Below are 17656 nucleotides of genomic sequence, written 5' to 3' on the forward strand. Positions count from 1 at the left end.
ATATGTTTCTGCAATCTAGGCAGTTATTTCTTCTTTTGTATGGATACATTTGATTTTTCCTTCTGAAGTGTAGTACTTTGAACTTGTCTTTATTGAATTTCATCTTGTTGATTTCAGATCAATTCTCCAATATATCAAGATCATTTTGAATTCTAATTCTGTTCTCTGACATGCTTGCAACCCCTTCCTGCTTGGTATCATCCCACTGATCTAACACTGATGCACACCCTGGATGTTATCAATGGTGGACGTGCTAGTGCAATTATTACCACTGCACTCTTAAAGCTTTCACTATTGTTAGTATCAAGGGAGCTGAAACATTGCTAGACCAACAATAGATGAATTGGTAAAGATTTTCAATGTAAGTGCAACAAGTGAGTCACTGTCAAGACCAGAATTGTAACTCAGGAGTTCTTAGTTCCCACATCCATGTTCAAGTCACTAGACCAAACTTCCACTATTTAAAAACCAAAAAAAAAGTGTATTATTTCTCTTATACAAAAACTTTGGATGTTAACAAAGAGAAATGAATTTCAAACATATACAGAATGTATAGAAGTTAACATGGAAAGCACTTAATTTATAACTATGTGGTATCATCTCCTCATTTTGTGCATGCACCATAGTAGTTATTCAACAGAGCAGATATGACTGTAGACCACTTAGCTGCATACTTTTATGATCATTTCTATTCTGATATTTAGAATGTTAGTACTGGGGAAACAATGGATCAATTTTGTTAGCCCAAGCCATAAGCCCCCCCTGATATCCTTAGTCAATATAGAGCCAAGTTCTTTGTCAGGTAACTCCTGTAAAACTCGCACAGCCTTCTGGGAGTCATTTCCTAGTTTGCAAACAACATACACTGGGAAAGCTGTTTTGCCATTAGTTCTTTGCTTTTCTTCACATATTCTCTTTCCTAAAAATTTCAAACATTCTTCATTTTTTTCTTCTAGTTTACTTAAAGGAATATGGATAGAGTGTACAAGGTAACAAATGTCCACTTCTACCTGTGGACGAACATCTATCAGTATATGAGGGACTTGCTCATCCAATAGTTTTTTGTATTCCTCTACAGATATCCTTTCTTCACTTGGCAGTAGGCATAAAGTTCTACACTTGTCTGTTGCTGATGAACCACAAAATGCTTCATAATCCTGTAGGCTGGTCATAGCTGGATTGTCACCACAAATGGCACAGTCTGGTTTCTTGGGTCTTAACCTGATGTTGCGAAATTTGCCTTCGAGGGCATCGAACATCAGCATGAACTGGCTGAAGGTAGAACCTATACCTGACGCTATCTTCAGCACTTCCAACGCCTGGATGCACCCCATGATACCTGGCACGATGCCCAGGACTCCTCCATCTGCACAGTTGGTCACCGTCTCTGGTGAAGGAGGCTTTGGGAAGAGACAGCGGTAGCAGGGTCCCCCTTGGTAGTTGTACACAACCAGTTGCCCCTCCAGCCGGAGAGCACTGGCTGACACAAGCGGCTTCCCAGCCAGGACGCATGCATCGCTGACCAGATACCTGGTGGGGACGTTGTCTGAGCAGTCGGCCACCACGTCGTACTGCTGGACGAGCTCCAGGGCAGTACCGGGGCTCAGGACCATGTGGTAGGGCACGTATTGCACTGTGGAGTTCAGCTCCCGCAGGGCGGCGGCTGCAGACAGGACCTTGGGCAGCCCTTCCCCAGCCTCCCCGTGCAGCACCTGCCGGTGCAGGTTACTCATCTCCACCAAGTCGTGATCCAGCAGCCCCAAGCGGCCGATGCCGGCGGCCGCCAAATACTGAGCCAGGGGGCAGCCCAGCCCGCCGCAGCCCACCACCAGCACGGCGCAGCCGGAGAGGCGCAGCTGCCCTCGCACCCCCAGCTCGGGAAGCACCAGCTGCCGACTGTAGCGCAGGATCTCCGCCGGGCTGAGAGAGGCCCTGGCCTGCAAGGGCGGCAGCTCCGGCTCCGGCCCCGCCCCCGGCTCCTCAGCGCCCTCGGCCTCTCTCGCCAGGACGCCGGCCAACTGCCCCCGCAGGGCGCGCAGCTCCTGCTCTCTCCGGCCGATCTCGGCCCGCAGCCGGGCCGCCTCGCTCAGAGCCATGGCGGGGGAGAGAGCGTGCAAGTCAGAACAGCCGGCGCGAGGTAGGGGTAGGGGTAGGGGTAGGGGCCGTCTCCATTCCGCTTCCGGCCCCACACCCTAACAGGTCCGGCGAGAGCCAACCCATGCCGCCTACGTCGGTGCCACGCGCCGGGGGAGGTGGTGCTCATTGGCTGCCTTATCCCCCCGAGTGTAGTAACCGCTCCCTTAGTTCCGGGTGGGTTTCTGACCCTGCCATGGCCGCGACCAGCCGCAGCCGGGCCCGGGATAAGTACTCGGTGCTGCTACCCACTTACAACGAGCGCGAGAACCTACCGCTCATCGTCTGGCTGCTGGTGCGGAGCTTCCAAGAGAGGTACCAGGGGGCCCCCGCTTCCTCCGCCCGCCTGTGCCTGGCTCTTCTGGGCCCCGTCCGGGGCTGGGCTGGGCTGGGGAGTGGGCGCTGCCCAGCGTCGGGGTCCCGGCCTCAGGGAGCTCGCCGGGTGTAATGCCAAAACCTGAGACCGGACAGATTTTGTGATTCAGGCTGCACTGATCATGCACACAGGAACTGAGCGTGCTCAGTAACGTTTGCTGCGGCCGCTGCCCTTACTCGGAGTCAGACTCCGTTGCCCGCTCTTTAGAGGGGCTAAAAGGGGGCAAATTGGAGGCAGGGATGGGCAGGCTCTGATCAGGGGACAGCATTTTACTGGCGGGGGGGAGTAGGAGAGGGGCTGAGGAGCAAAGTCAGGGGGAGGGGGGTATGACATCGGGCATCCTCTGCGCCAGAAACAGAGACGAGACAGAAACTATGTGTGTGTGGGGGGGGGGGGGGTCACAGATTTCGACACGGGGCATCTTCTGTGCCAGAAACAGACAGGTCACAAACTCTGCCGGACAGACTTTTTGGCACTACATCCCTGTACAGCTGAACTGCGGAGCCCCGGTTCGCCGCGCGTCGGCTGCCGTTGCAGCTCCCCACAAGCTCTGGCCGTCAGGAGTGTCACTGCTGCAGTGTGAGCGGAACCTCCCTGGACACTGGCACTCCCATCGCTTTAATAACCCCTCCAGCCAGACTTCATCCCGCTTGGGTGTGGTGTGGTAGTGACTCTTCGCGGACCAGGCCCCCATTGTGTTAGGCAACAAAACTACGGTGCCTGTCCCAAGAAGCTTACAATCAAGCGTTAAACTCTTGAACCTGATTTTGTGAGCTCTTTGGTTTTTGCACAGTTATTCTCCCCTGCAGATTTTTTAAAATCTGACCATAAATATGCATATGACTAGTTGGGCCATGTCCGTAAGAATTTATAAAGTACTAGCAACAGCCTAGAGGGATAATAAAGTCATCCATGGTGTGAAAATGTCTAAAATCTTTCTGTTAGCAGAGGAAAGTACAGTAGCTAATCTGCCTCTCCTCTAACAGTGAAGAGTGCTATTTTTCACTGTGATTATTTAGGGAAACAAAATTACTGTAAACAGAGTACTAGTCTGGCATTTGTAATCACTCCTGCACGTCTGTAAGGAAAAAATACTAAACTAAGAGACCAATGACCAATATCCAGAGTCTCAGTCTTGGAACTAGAAATTAATCTAGTAGTAAAATGATGAACAGGCTGGTACTGTTGCAATTTGCTGTGAAGCAACAGTAGATTAAAATGTGAGTGAAACAGGAGTACATTAAAACATGTCTCTAAAAACTGCAACTTTTTGTATTTCTGTTAATGGACCACTCTGCATTTTGTTCTCCTGTTTCAAGCCTTTTAAAACAACACGGCTACTGAAACTGGCTTCTTACATGTTCGTTTCAAAATAATTGTTGTTTCAGTGGAAACCACTTTGAAATTATAGTCATAGATGATGGAAGCCCAGATGGGACACGGGAAGTTGCTGAACAGCTGGAAAAGATATATGGTTCAGATAAAATTGTGAGTGGTATGACTTTTTTTCTTTGTTTTTATTTTTAGTTGGATAGGGAAGTAGCTAGAATGAGGGGACTAGAGTTGGGGCATCTGGGTGCAAGACTGGGCTTTCTTGACATGCCTGGGCAAGCTGTTTAACTTTTGTGCCCCAGTTTACCCTACAAAATGACAGAAGTGTAAGACTGATAGAAATAATAATGATAAAATCCTGATGATAGTAATAATAGCAGCCTCACAGGGAATATTGTGAGGCCCCATGAATTAATGTTTACAAAATGTTTTTAGTACTTTGTGCACATACCTCATTCCAGTCAAAGAGATGATGATGATTGTGCTTGGTCTGTGGATATTTAAAAGGAAAGATGAGGAGTAGATAAAGCTGAATTTCACTTTCTTTGGCTGTAGGTGTGAGCAACTAGGCAAATGTATGTTAGTCTAATCTCCATAATTCATATTAATTAATATATTTGCTTAGAAGAACCCCCTTCTAGCAGGATTGTTAATGCTTTCTCTTATCTGTATTAATATAGAACAACAGCTTGAAATACAATATTATGTCAAGTATATATGGTGAGGTATAAATATCATTTTAATTCATTCAGACTTTGCTTATTTTTAAAGATGCTTTATTTCAGTGATAAAAGCACTGAAAGGTCTGAGAACTAGAAGTTCAGTTTCATTGTTTTCTGAGCAAAAAACAATGTAGTATGTTTTATCTCCCACTTTCCCCCACCTCCTGGGTCCATTAATTGGCAGTTTTAAGTTTCATTTTCTGGGACTGAAGTTTAAGATTGTATTTGTGAGTTAAAATAACCTTTTTGAAGATTGTGTAAGGAGAAGTGTATATATTGCAATATTTTGTTAAATTTTCTATTGCTACTTTGTATAAGACATGTAAGTCTCTACTTGTCTCTAAAGCCCCAGATCCTGCAGTTGGATCCATGTGAGCTGATCCTTGCAACAGTGTAGAACCCCATGTAATTCAGTGGAACTCTATGCAGGCAACAGCATCTGCTTATCCTGATCTAACTTCAAGGAAAATAAGAGAGCATCAGTACAAATGTGGCTCCAAAGACCATATTTGGTTGACCCTTTTCAATGAGCACTCACCAACTCTTGTTAATGTCAGTGGGAATTTTGAGTGCCCAGCATTCTTGAAAATCAGACAAGAATCTAAATATTGACTTGAGTGTCTAACATTAGACTCCTTTTTTTAAAATCTTGGCCTTGGAACATAGGCCTAGGAACCTAGACCTGAGGTGCTGAGCTCCCTGTGACTTCTATGGGAGCTGAGAATGTTCAGTGGTGAATCAAGAGTGTAGGTAATCCAAATAAAATCTTATTGATGAACTTCAGTAATGTAATTGACTATTCAGCTGAATTACATGTGTGTAAAAGTGTATATTCAGTACTGACTATCTTAAGTCACTCCAAGAATCTGCTCAGATACTACCTCTTAATGTTTGTCATCCAACGAAATTGGTAGAGAGAAAATTATGTGTTCAGCTTTGTAAAAGGGTATTTCCAACAGTGGGTACTGGGGGAGGGAAGGCTTGAAAAACTGGAATGACTTCCTTACATAGCAGTTCTTCAGTAAAATTTAAAATAGGTTGGCTTTTAATCTAGTTTATATATCCAGTTAATATGTTTCTGTTAAACCTGTCTTTCTTTAGATGAATTTGATTCTCTGTAATATCTAGATTTTTAAAGAAAAAGGATGGCTCCTTCAATATTGGTTCAGTATCTTGAGCTATGTAATAGTGGGATGCCACTGAAAGTGAGAGAAACTGTAGTCCCAACTAATATAACTTTACTAATATATGGCCTAATTTTTCCCTCAATATCTTGTAGCTTCTAAGGCCCAGAGCAAAAAAGCTGGGATTGGGTAAGTACTCAATAAACTGCTGGTTTAGAGTAAAACTTCCAGCTATCTGTTTTGTTTGGTTTTTAGTTTTAACATTCCATAGGACTCATAGTGGAACCCTCAGACAGAAATATATGTTTTCATCAAGTTATTATAAGCAAATAAATGCGCAGTGATTAAAAAGCCACACACATTATCTGTAGTGAACTTACAACTAGTTCCCCACAACCTCAAACCTGCAAATCATAGACAGTCAACATAGTAGCAAAAAACACGGTTACTATGCTCATCCTTCATCCCATGATCCACCTACTTGTTACACAGTCGGGGTGAAAATTTAGACAAGATGCCACTTGTACATAGGCAGACTCCTGTGCTTACATGGTACCCCACTGACTCAGTGAAGTTATTAGGACTCTGCACAAGTGTAACAGTCTACCCATGTGCAGCAAATTGCAGGATTGGGGCCTTAATTTGTTAAGGTCTTCAGAACAGGGACTTTTTCCTACTATGTGTTTGTACAGTGCTCAATATGGCTGGGTTCAGTTTATTAGGGCGTCTTGATACAGCTGTCATTCAAATCATACCTTTCCCTGAAGGGTCCAGTCCTGCACGATGTTGAGCACCATCCTCCCCTATTAACTTCAGTGTGAGTTGGAAGACTTTTAAGCGTGTTACAACAGTTGCTTATCACATACCAGGATGTAACCCTAATTTTAATGCCAGTCCTGAACCACTGTAATCAATTCAAGATTGCTGTGGATTTAAATGGTGCAAGATTGGACCTTCTGTAGCTCCACTGTTGACTCACTACTACTACGCAAGGAATATGCAGACCATGTCTGTTTTTCATTGTTACTTTTTAAAAAAGCAAAAACAAAGAGTTTGTTGATAAATGTTTACACTTGGAATAAGAAAATTATCACAAAACATACTGGGGGAAGGTTAGTCTATTAGGATTTATGCCTCATGACAGACTTCTTCACCTCCAATAATTGAAATGGAAAAAGCAATGGAACACAGCTTACCTGCTTGACTTATTGAAAATCAGTATTTGCCTCTTACTGAATCACTTGATACCTCCCACAAGCTGATAAAGTATTTCAGGTGTCCTGTTTATTGAATATTGTGCAGTTAATCCACTCATCCCACAGGAAATGTTTAACTATGGTATGCGCCAGCACCTAAAAGGAAAACAAAGTTCTAAGTCTGATACTGAATTGTCTGTATTTAGATTCACCTTTATATATCAGATTGCATTTCTCATTTAGATACTTAGGCTTCTTAGGGCCTCATATCTTTTTATTTTCTACCTAATTTTTATCCTGATCTTGGCTGTGATCCTCTGTTCCATGTTTCATAGAACAAAGTCCTATATTTGTTCAAATTGGTTTGGCTTTGGCTCAAGGTTTTTAATGCACCATGTCTATTCTGTAATAACTTTATTTACTAATTATATACACTGCATGGATCAGTAACATTCCTGGCTTGTAATTTTGCAAACATCATGGGAACGAGACAAGAGATAAGCTGTTCATTAACTAGAAGTTGAATTCCCTGTGTAAATGCTTGATATGAATAACAAGGCCCACATCTGGATGCATGCTTTTTAAAAAATGACATCTAAGTTTTGGAAAATTTCTAGGAGGACAGCAAAGTTAAATTGAGGTAATGAAGAGCATGTGATAGATTTTGATTTCAATTATGCCATTGTAGTTTTACTGGAAATACTGTAGACTTAAAACAGCATAACTGAGATCAGAAGTGGCCTTTTTGAGGAAAAACTTTATAGATAAGAACCGATACATGTAATGTGTTAAATGAAACAAATTTAAATTGAAGGAAAGATCTTTAGATTAGGCATCAGATGGGGCATTTTCATAAATGTTGATTGATGGAACAAAGTAGAAATTAATAAGAAATACCTTAAGGATCAGTGAGTTAGGTGCTTAAGTCTATTTTTGAGTATTTTACATTTTACCTGCATTGGCTATCCATTTACCAAGTCATGTTTTTCTGGTCATTTCTACTGCAGTAGAATTTGTCTTGCAAAGTTTTATGCTTTTGGAATCTAGTACTGAAATTATTGGAGCAACATCAATCTTCTAACATTAAGATGATTTTTTTTATCTTTTTAAAAACCTCAGGAACATTTACTTAATCCACTTTTGTAATATAATTTTGAGACTTTATAGAAAGATTGAATCTGGTTAGAGTCCTGTGTACATGTTAAGAAAGTGAGGCAATTACTTCTATGATGTCTTCATCAGGCACTGCTTATATTCATGGAATGCAGCATGCCACAGGGAATTTCATTATTATTATGGATGCTGACCTCTCGCATCATGTAAGTTTATATCTTGTGTGGTGTCTTTTTTCTTTTCTTTTCTTTTTTTTAAGTGTTTTAATTAACTTTTACTGACTTTCTTTTTCTTCTTTTCCCTCTGCCTGTTTTCAGCCAAAATTTATTCCTGAGTTCATCAGGTGGGTGCCATTTTTCTGTTTGGAGTATAACTTTTAAGCTGTTGAAGTTGCATGTTAACATTTGAATATCTTCCACTACTGTATGGCTACCTCACTGCAGTAAAAAAGCTGTTTCCAGGCTTAGCACCAACTGTCACAAGAAGCATAGTCAGGGCAAGGATTTGGGTGGATCTACTAAAGCCCAAATATTTCTAAAGTACCAATACTGCAGACACTGATCCTTAACTCCAGCAAAACTCCCATTGGCTTCAGTGGAAGTTTTGTTTGGTTAAGGACTAAAAGAATGTGTTCTTAAAGGAAGAAAAAATGTGTGACTACGCACTTATCTTTCTCCTTTAACTGGTTCTACTTTAAAAAGTATCTAAGTAAAAATGGTATCTTCTTACTCCACAGTTCTGCTTCATGTGTGCAGTTAGCATTAGAGATGCTGAGTTGAATGACTGAAGTTTTTTACTGCTTTTGATTCCTGTTTTTCCTGCAGGAGATAGGATAGTGAAGAGACAGAGTTGGATTCTATTCCTGCTAGTGCATCATCAGCAAATGTATAAGTTACACCTTTGCAAACTAGTGAAAGGCAATGGGGTTGCATAGGTGTAATCGAGATAGAATTTTGTTTCCAAGTGATGATGTACAAGAAGGAGAGATCCTAGGTTGATTTTTACAGAGCTTCTAGTTAGAAAAAACATCTTTTACTTGCAAACTGAGGATATTTGATATGGAGTCACTGATAAACAGTAACCATGAAACTCTACAATGCAGTTATTAATCACTTTTCAGAGTAGAACTAGACTTTGTTTTGTGAGATAGCTAGATATTTTTTATTTTGAGGGTAGAGGATATATGTATAGTTAATTGATCAGTCAAAAATTTAAAGATTAAAACTAGATTTTATTTTACAAGAATAGTCCCTGAACAAAAGTTTTGTTTTGCTTTCCAGAGTGAGTCAATGATCTCTCTTAAAAGTTGAAGTACCCAGTTACAAAATAGATACTATCACTAATTATGAAGGATTTTTTCTTAACCTTTAAGGTTGTATAAAAATAATCAAGAACAAGTACCTTCAAAGTTAAGGTTGGCACTCTTGTCTATTTCCTCTTTCTGGTATGTAATGCAGAGGATCTCAAATAATGGATTTTATATAATATTTTGCAGTAGAGCTAGACACAGTGTGAAGGGCAAAGGATAGCATCAGACTTATCTTTTAATTTCCTTGTTGTCAGTCTGTGTTATTATTTTAATGTATATATTTTTAAAATTCTTCATTTACATTGAAGCCTAATTTTTCTTTTGCCTTTTTAAAATAAGTAGGTCTAGATAAGTTATTCATGAAGCAGTCTTTGAAGTTCTATGAAATAGATGGTAAAAAGCATCACAAGATGCTCTGAAATAGTCCTGCTTTATAAGAATGTGACGAGAGTAGTTTTAAAAGGTATATAAATGTATAGTGCTTATAACCAACATAATCATCGTCTTCATGCCAACTTCTATCCCACTTTGAAGGTCTGTAAAATGTAAACTTGCTTTAAACTAATGACTTTTCATGTTTGAAATAAATTGTATTTCTGAAGAAAGCAAAAAGAAGGCAACTTTGACATTGTGTCTGGAACGCGGTATAAAGGAAATGGAGGTGTGTACGGCTGGGATTTGAAAAGAAAAATAATCAGGTTAGTAGTTTTACCTGTATATTTGCAGGTAAGAAAATTGCTGCTCAAATATTTTCAAGAATTTCAAAGAAAAGCACCCTTAATAAATAAATCATCATGCCTTTCATCTCTGGCACTCCCCCTCAGAGTCCAAATTGCAGTTCTGTGGGACCTGGACTAGATCTCAAATGAGTAGGAAGGAATATACAGCTCCACTACAGACTTTATATGTGACCTTGGGCAAGTTACTTAAGCCTCTCTGTTCCCCATTTGTGAAATGAGGATAATAGCACTTCCCCACCACACAAAGATGATATGAGAATAAAGATTGTGTGGCAGTTAGATAAAACAGTGATGAAAGGACGTATAAATACTTTAGACAGACAGTACATCCCATCACAAAATCATATATAATAATAGAGTAGAAACTTGTATGCCTTGAAATTTTCTGGCTAAGGAAACATCAAGAAAGAGCTTAACCAAGTGATCTTTTTGGGGAAATTGGACTATTTAGGTCAGAGTTGGAACAGGTACTGTAGGTAAATCTGCACTGTATGATATTGGGACAGTTTTTGGCCTTGCCATAAATAGGGCACTAGCTTCTATTGCTGCATTTCTTCCAAATTCATAGAAATGTTCCTTTACATTTAAAGCCTGTGCTGGCCTTTCCCACAGACCACTCGCTCCCTTTTTGGTTATTATATTGTCTGTCATTTATTAAGCATTTATCTAGCATAAACTTTCATGTTAGAAATAAATAACAACCTAAATAAGCCATTCCTTAGATCTTGCCAGAAAGTCTAATACAATTCTAACCAGCTAGAGATATTTTTTCTGTAAAGAGAAGACAAAATAAAAATGCTATAAAGTCACATATGAATATGGAGATCAGCCTCTCAACTCTGTGGTGAACTTGTAGTTACTGAGGGCTGAATCAGCAGGGGTAGATTTTTTCTTTCCATATAAAATCTTGCTCTTCTCACATTTGTCCAAGGTCTGTTCACTGAAAACAAGTCTGACTCGCCTGGTCCTCAAATTGGGACCAGAAGCCCTGGTGTCATTTTGAAAAGGAGTTGGCACCAGACCTATTATGTTGAGTGTGTTGGGGTTTTGGGTTTTGTTTTTTTTTAATGGCTGGAATAACTACCCTTTTTATGAGACACAAAGTGGGTGAGGTAATCTCTCTTATTGGACCAACTTCTGTTGGTGAAAGTGACACATTTTTGAGCTTACGCATAACTCATGTAAGCTTCAGCTGATGTTTTTTCCCCTTGGATTTAAGTCAGACCCCACAGGAACTGATTTAATTTTCTATCTCCTTCTTGGACTGGAAACTTAGAGTTTAGAGTGATGTAATATTGTAGCCATGTTAAATCTGAAGAGAAGAGCTGCATTCTTTGAGAGGGACTACTTGCTAGCCACTGGGATAAGGTGAAAACTAAATGGGAACCCCAAACCAAGAGTTAGATATTTCAGAATAAATGGAGATGCTTTCTCATATAATTCAAACAATTCACATCAATTTCTTATTTTATTAATAAGTTTCTGATAACTCATCCTGCCATTTCTGATATTTTATTTATCTTAATTGTCCTGCCAACCCAACCAGATGGACTAGAGCAGTGTTTCTCAACCTTTTAAGTAGCAAGTATCCCCTAACTTCTGCAAATTTTAATAAATATCCCAACACTCAATTTTCCATGGGATTTTATATTTACAGACTAATGTGAGCCATATGTTTGAAGAAGGGCTGAGTATATAAGGCCGTGATATGACAGATGTCAGATCTAGTGTGGGTAGGATTACCACCTTTACTTCAGAGGTGCGCAACTCAAGTATGTACCTGGGCCAGAGGTGATGTTGGCCAAAGCTAGGAAGCTTTGAGCGGCATGCCAATGCTGGGAAATGTAAAGTGCCACGCCAAATTTTTTGCCATAGATTTGAGAGGAGGAAGAGGTGAGAGAGAGAGAGAGACAGGGAAGAAGGGCAAGAGAGAGACAGGAAAAGAGGGTAACTGGTGAAATCTGGAGCTATCATAGTTGTCAATTTCACTGCTCAGCTAGAGCAGTGAAATTGACAAGTTTTCTGGGAACTAGGCTTTGAGCCAGGGAGGGGGGCTGCCGCCTGGCTGCCAACTCGGGAGGTGGGTGACTCCTACCCAATCCCAGCTGAGGCAGAGGAGGCTTCCACGCCGGTTGGGACCCAGGGATGTGGGCTGTTGGCTGCTGCTGCCCATCTTCAAGCCAAGGTGCTAGAGGCTGTCCCTCCACTCGAAGCCAGGGCATGGGTAGCTGCTACCCAGCTGTGAGCCCAGCTCACAAGATGCAGGAGGCTGCCACTGGGCACCCAGCTGGGAGCTGGGACCTGGCAGGAAGTGGGGAGCTACTGCCCGCCTCCCTCAGAAGCTGGGGGCTGCCGCCTGCCTCCCAGCTCGGAGCTGGGACCTGGTGGGAAGCAGGTGGCTGCTGCCCACCTCTCACAAGAGCTGGGAGCTGTGACCAGGCAGAAAGCGGGCGGCTGCCGCGCACCTTCCCCAAAAGCCGGTGACTGCCGCCTGTCTCCCAGCTGGGACTGGGCAGGAAGTGGGTGGCTGCAGCCTGGCTTCCCGGGACTGTGGCGGCTGCCGCCAGCCTTCCCTAGAAGCTGGGGGCTGCCTCTTGCTTCCCAGCTGGGACTTGTGACAGGGTGGGAAGTGGGCTGCTGCTACCCACCTCCCCTTCACTCTGTTTTTCCCCGGGTACCCCCTGCCTGTGTCTCATGTACCCCCAGGGGTATGCGTACCACAGGTTAAGAAGCTATGGACTAGAGCAAAAGCCTGGAAGAAGTGGGAATGTATTGATACCATTCATATATAGGATATATATTATATTGTCTAGTGTCTAAAGTGTGCTTAGAGCTGCAGAGTTATATATGAAGACATGCGCTGTGTTTTGCAGAATTCTAGTTGGTTTCACAGACTGTTTTTAGTCTTATCTCCTTCTGACTCACATATTCTTACTTGCTAACCTGCCTTAGAAATGCCCTATTTCTCACCTCCCATCACTCTGCCTTTTTTCTTCCCTTGTAGACATCATCTTTCTTCCAGAGACCCTGTCCTCATCATGCTCCATGATGTGAGGGAGTTATAGTATCTATGTGCTTGTATGGCCCTCATGAACATACTGTCTAAGTCTGTAACAATCATTTAATGAATTTTTATCCTCGCAACAACTCTGTGTGCCAGGGAAGTATTATCCCCGTTTTACAGTTGTGAGACTTGAGGAATGACATGCCTGCAGTCACACAGGAAATCTTCCTGAGCCAAAAGTTGAACCCAGATCTTCTACATCTAAGTTCAATGTCCTGTCTGCTAGGGCATTGTTCTCCTCCTCTTACAGAGGAACATTAGCCAAGCAGAAAACTAATCTATCTAAAATTATAATGCAAAATATTTTGTATTGCAGTTTGCTTTGCAGTGCAGTATAATGTGTGGTTGTATGTGATGATTCTGCTACAAAGACATAAAAGAATTGTAAATCCGGCTTTTTAAAACAGCGTTGTTTTTTAAAGAACAGTTATCTGTATATTTGTTTCCAGTTGAAAAGCAAAATGTAAATTTACTGATCTAAATGTTTTCACTTCAAATTCCACATTTATTAATCCAGTCTAGTGCAGTGAAAACCTATTTAGCTATATAACTCCCCATGTAAAGCAATAAAAGCCTGCCTTTTTTTCCCCTTGTGTTATAATGGTAAATTCTTTTGTGGAAACCCTGTGTGTACTTTCTAAACTTTATATTTTGTGTGGTTACTGACATGCATATCCTCTTTGACAGTCGTGGTGCCAACTTTGTAACTCAGGTATTGTTGAGACCAGGTGCATCTGACTTAACCGGAAGTTTCAGGTACGTGGTTCATTTGTTCTGGGGCTTTTTTATAACTATGAAGTTATATTAAAATTTTCTCAATTGCTAGCCAATAAGATGTAGTGGGACTATGATGTCTACTAGAGTACAAGAAAGATGGATTTGAGTTTTAAGAGCCATCACTCCTAGTGACTTTCTAGTGACTATTTTTAAACATTAGTAACATGAGTAGGCTATTAGTACAATGCCTGTACATGTTATCATTGTATCTGAAATCCAAAGTTTCGCCACAGGTTTCAATATCATTTCAATTTGCAGGTTATACAGAAAGGAGGTGTTGCAGAAACTAATGGAAAAATGTGTTTCTAAAGGATACGTCTTCCAGATGGAGATGATTGTTCGAGCTAGACAATTAGGATACACTATTGGAGAGGTACAGTAAAAGCATAGAAAATCACATTTTAATTTTATTCTGTAAATGTGGATATGGGCTATTAGAAGCAAAGAAAGTGCCGAGCAAGAACTCCTAGGAAGTGTCATTGCAGCTAGAGGGCTGGGATTCTCAAATGAGCCTAAGGGGGTTATGCATGCAACTCTACTTCTCCAACGTAATTAAATCCCACACGTGCAATCCTACCTGATTTTTTTTGCCACCTTTGACTCATTCTTCAGACCTTCCTCTCCTGTCTCCACTTGTCTCTGTGCAGGATCTTGCATATTTCTTCCAAGAAAAAATTGACAAAATATGATGTGACCTTCCTGTCCCTTTGGCTTGCCTTTCCTTCCTCCCCTGTAACTCTCTCTCCTCCTTTTCTGTCAGGTGCAGAAGTTTCTCTTCTGCTTTCCTCTGCTAACCCCTCCACTTGTCGCAGTGGCCCAACCATCTCAACTCTTGATCTTCCTTGCACTTACTCCTAGCTTCCATTGTCCACTTTACAAAAATATTTGAAAATTTAGTGTTTCTCACATGAATGGGAGGAGTTCTCTGAAAACATCCACAAAGTTACCTCGTTATCCTTCAAAACCTCTTTAAAACTCTCCTTTGCCAAGATGCATACAAAATATTTGCCAACAGTTATGCTGCTGGTGCACTGATATAACTGCCAATCTTACTGACCAACAGTGTCTCATTTTTTTGTATTTCCCCCATCTGTCTGCCTGCCTCCTGTCTTATACTTCAATTGGGGCAGTGACAGTTTTATGTTCTGAGTTTGTATAGGGTCTAGCACTGTTGGTCCATGGCTGAGGCTCCTAGGCACTATGGTAATACAATAATTAATTATAATCAATCCTCTAGCTCTAGGCGCTCATGACACATTTTAAAATGTGTACTTATAAATCATATATATTAGAACCATACAAATATTTGTTGTTTCTGATAAGTTCTTCCTAGAAATGCTTATCTAATTACAGTTCTTTAAGGCCCTGATTTTCAGAAAAATTGGGGGACATAGATGTGCATGCAGATTGGGTAATTGCACACGCCAAAGTCTAATTAGGCACATTTTTGTGTGTGTGTGTGTGTGTGTTGCAGAATCTACACACAAAGATTAGGATTTCTGTTCTGTGCATATTTTAAAATTCAATAGTAGTCAGAGTTTAATATGACATAACTTGGCCTTGAAAAAAAAAGGATAGTTGAGATCTACCAACCCAAAAAAGAACAGTTGTGTAATTGAAGCAGAGTTGGCACATGCCATCTCCTATACTTCTCTCGTTTTATTTTGCTGCTCTTTTATACTATATGTGAAATTCACTTCAGTGCATAGAATGCACACTCTGGTGGTATAAGGGTTACAGCCTTTGCATTATGTAAATCCTCACTATTAGAAATATGACACACCCTTGAACAAGAAGGTGTAGTCCAGCAACAGTTTAGGAGATAATGGTCTCTCTTCGCTATTCATGGAATGCCACGCCACTTTAAGCATCCTGCACTCTCCAGCATGGAGTTACTGATTTACCCTCCTTCTGCCCCCCCAGCCCATATATAAATATAACTGTTGAGGTGCTTGTCAATGTTGTCAAAGGGATCTTAGTGAAAATACATGGGGAGTTTGCTGGATGTCTTAGTTTATGTTCTTCAACTAACTGTTCTTATGGTGAGAGGCAGAACTGTATCTGCCAGACGATTGTGGTGCCCTCTCTTCTGGCATAGACAGCTGTGCCTAGAGATGAGACATACTCTGTTCTGGCACAATAACAAGGGGGTGGTGTGTGTTTTGTTACATATGCCAGTTGATTTCTGATTGAAACTGGCAGTTGAGTGCAGATCCAGATTTTTATTTTATTTGCTTCTGGAGAGATAATTTTGTTGAATGTGGGCCCTACAGTATTCTTATTTAACACAAGCTTTTATGTTAGAATATTAAGAGTTCTTACAGAATTGTAGACCTGGAAGGAACCTCAATAGGTCATCTAGTCCAGTCACCTAAACTGAGGCAGGACTACGTATTATCTAGACCATCTCTGACAGATGTTTGTCTAACCTGTTCTTAAAAACCTCCAGTGATGGAGATTCCACAACTTCCCTAGGTAATTTGTTCCAGTGCTTAACTACCCTTTAGGAAGTTTTTCCTAATGTCTAACCTAAATCTCCCTTGTTGCAATATAAGCCCATTACTTCTTGTCCTGTCTTCAGTGGATAAGGAAAACTATTTATCACCTTTCTCTTTACAACAAACTTTTACATAGTTGAAGACTGTTATCGTGTGTCGTAATAGACATCCACCCTAAGCAGCATGTAGCCTTCTGGTCACAGGGATCAGAAAGGGATTTAAAAAAAAAAAAAAAGACAAATGCACACAAAAGGAAAAAAAATAGAAGACAAAAAAACAGGAGAGACCAGACATAACTATACCAGGCACATCATTTGGGGACATCAGAAGATGGAATTCATCCACAAATCAGTTGCTCGGAGAGGCTTCAACAACAAAAATTAGAAACCACCAATGCAGATTCTACCCTTCTTTGGAGACTACAGGTGTTGTTGCTAAGTCTCTACCAACCTGAGGAACTAATCTATATTCTGGTCACTGTGTGGAAAAGCACAGTAGCTGTGCTAACACAATTAGCACACTACATATTTAAATCTGTAATAGTTTCAATTTTTTAATGATGATATGCTGTGTTCTGAGCCTATACATGGTGCTAAATTTAATATAAAATGCATAATAGTAGATTTAAAGCTGTGTTTTCTTTATATAACTGAATGAAATTAAATTCCTAAATTAATTAGAATAACTTGTTTTTGTGGGGGGGTTTTTTTCAACAGGTTCCTATATCATTTGTGGACCGTGTCTATGGAGAATCTAAACTTGGAGGCAATGAAATAGTGTCCTTCTTAAAAGGACTGTTAACTTTGTTTGCAACTACATAAGAGCTTAGCCTAAATTAATTTTAATTTAAAATGCAACATTCTCATGAGTTAAATGTAATTTTTAAAATAAATACAATAATAGAAGCTTGCTGATTTGCCTACTGGCCAGGAAACCCATTGCATATTTGTGATTAAGTGAACTAACAATAATAAAGCAAATATATTGTATCACAGAATATTTTTTTCAAATTAAATGAAGTAGTGTATTTATGAACGATGTATAATAATGAAAAATCATGCAATATGTTTTTGTACGAATAATGAAGTGTTAATAAATGAGACCACATTTGGGTTCTGTGCTATACCTTTTTGTTGAAAAGTGTCATGAGACCTCTTTCTCTTACGTGTATGAAAATTATAAAGTGTGCAGATTAGCAAGATTCTACTGTATACAGAAAGATGTAGTTTATATAAATTATATTTGTTTGGCAAAATATTTTTTAGATTTTAT

General features: G+C 40.7%; 2 protein-coding genes across 2 annotated transcripts; one reads left to right on the top strand and one right to left on the bottom strand.

Annotated features, from left to right (window-relative positions):
- Positions 1-460: 460 nt before the first annotated feature.
- MOCS3 (molybdenum cofactor synthesis 3) lies at positions 461-2144 on the bottom strand. The gene is given in 2 exon segments (XM_067554234.1): positions 461-764; positions 767-2144. Coding segments are annotated over 2 exon segments (1386 nt in total). The 5' UTR covers positions 2097-2144; the 3' UTR covers positions 461-708.
- A 146-nt stretch (positions 2145-2290) lies between these two features.
- On the top strand, positions 2291-17509 carry DPM1 (dolichyl-phosphate mannosyltransferase subunit 1, catalytic). Its single transcript, XM_067554235.1, has 9 exons — positions 2291-2448; positions 3898-3997; positions 5843-5876; positions 8126-8202; positions 8314-8339; positions 9908-10003; positions 13797-13865; positions 14145-14259; positions 17101-17509. The coding sequence occupies exons 1-9, from the start codon at positions 2330-2332 to the stop codon at positions 17203-17205; spliced, it is 741 nt and encodes a 246-aa protein (XP_067410336.1). The 5' UTR covers positions 2291-2329; the 3' UTR covers positions 17206-17509.
- The last annotated feature ends 147 nt before the right edge of the window (positions 17510-17656 follow it).

The sequence above is a fragment of the Emydura macquarii genome, unplaced genomic scaffold, assembly GCF_026122565.2.
Source record: "Emydura macquarii macquarii isolate MOO-44397 ecotype Brisbane River unplaced genomic scaffold, CSIRO-AGI_Emac_v2 contig_1483, whole genome shotgun sequence".
NCBI lineage: Eukaryota > Metazoa > Chordata > Testudines > Chelidae > Emydura > Emydura macquarii.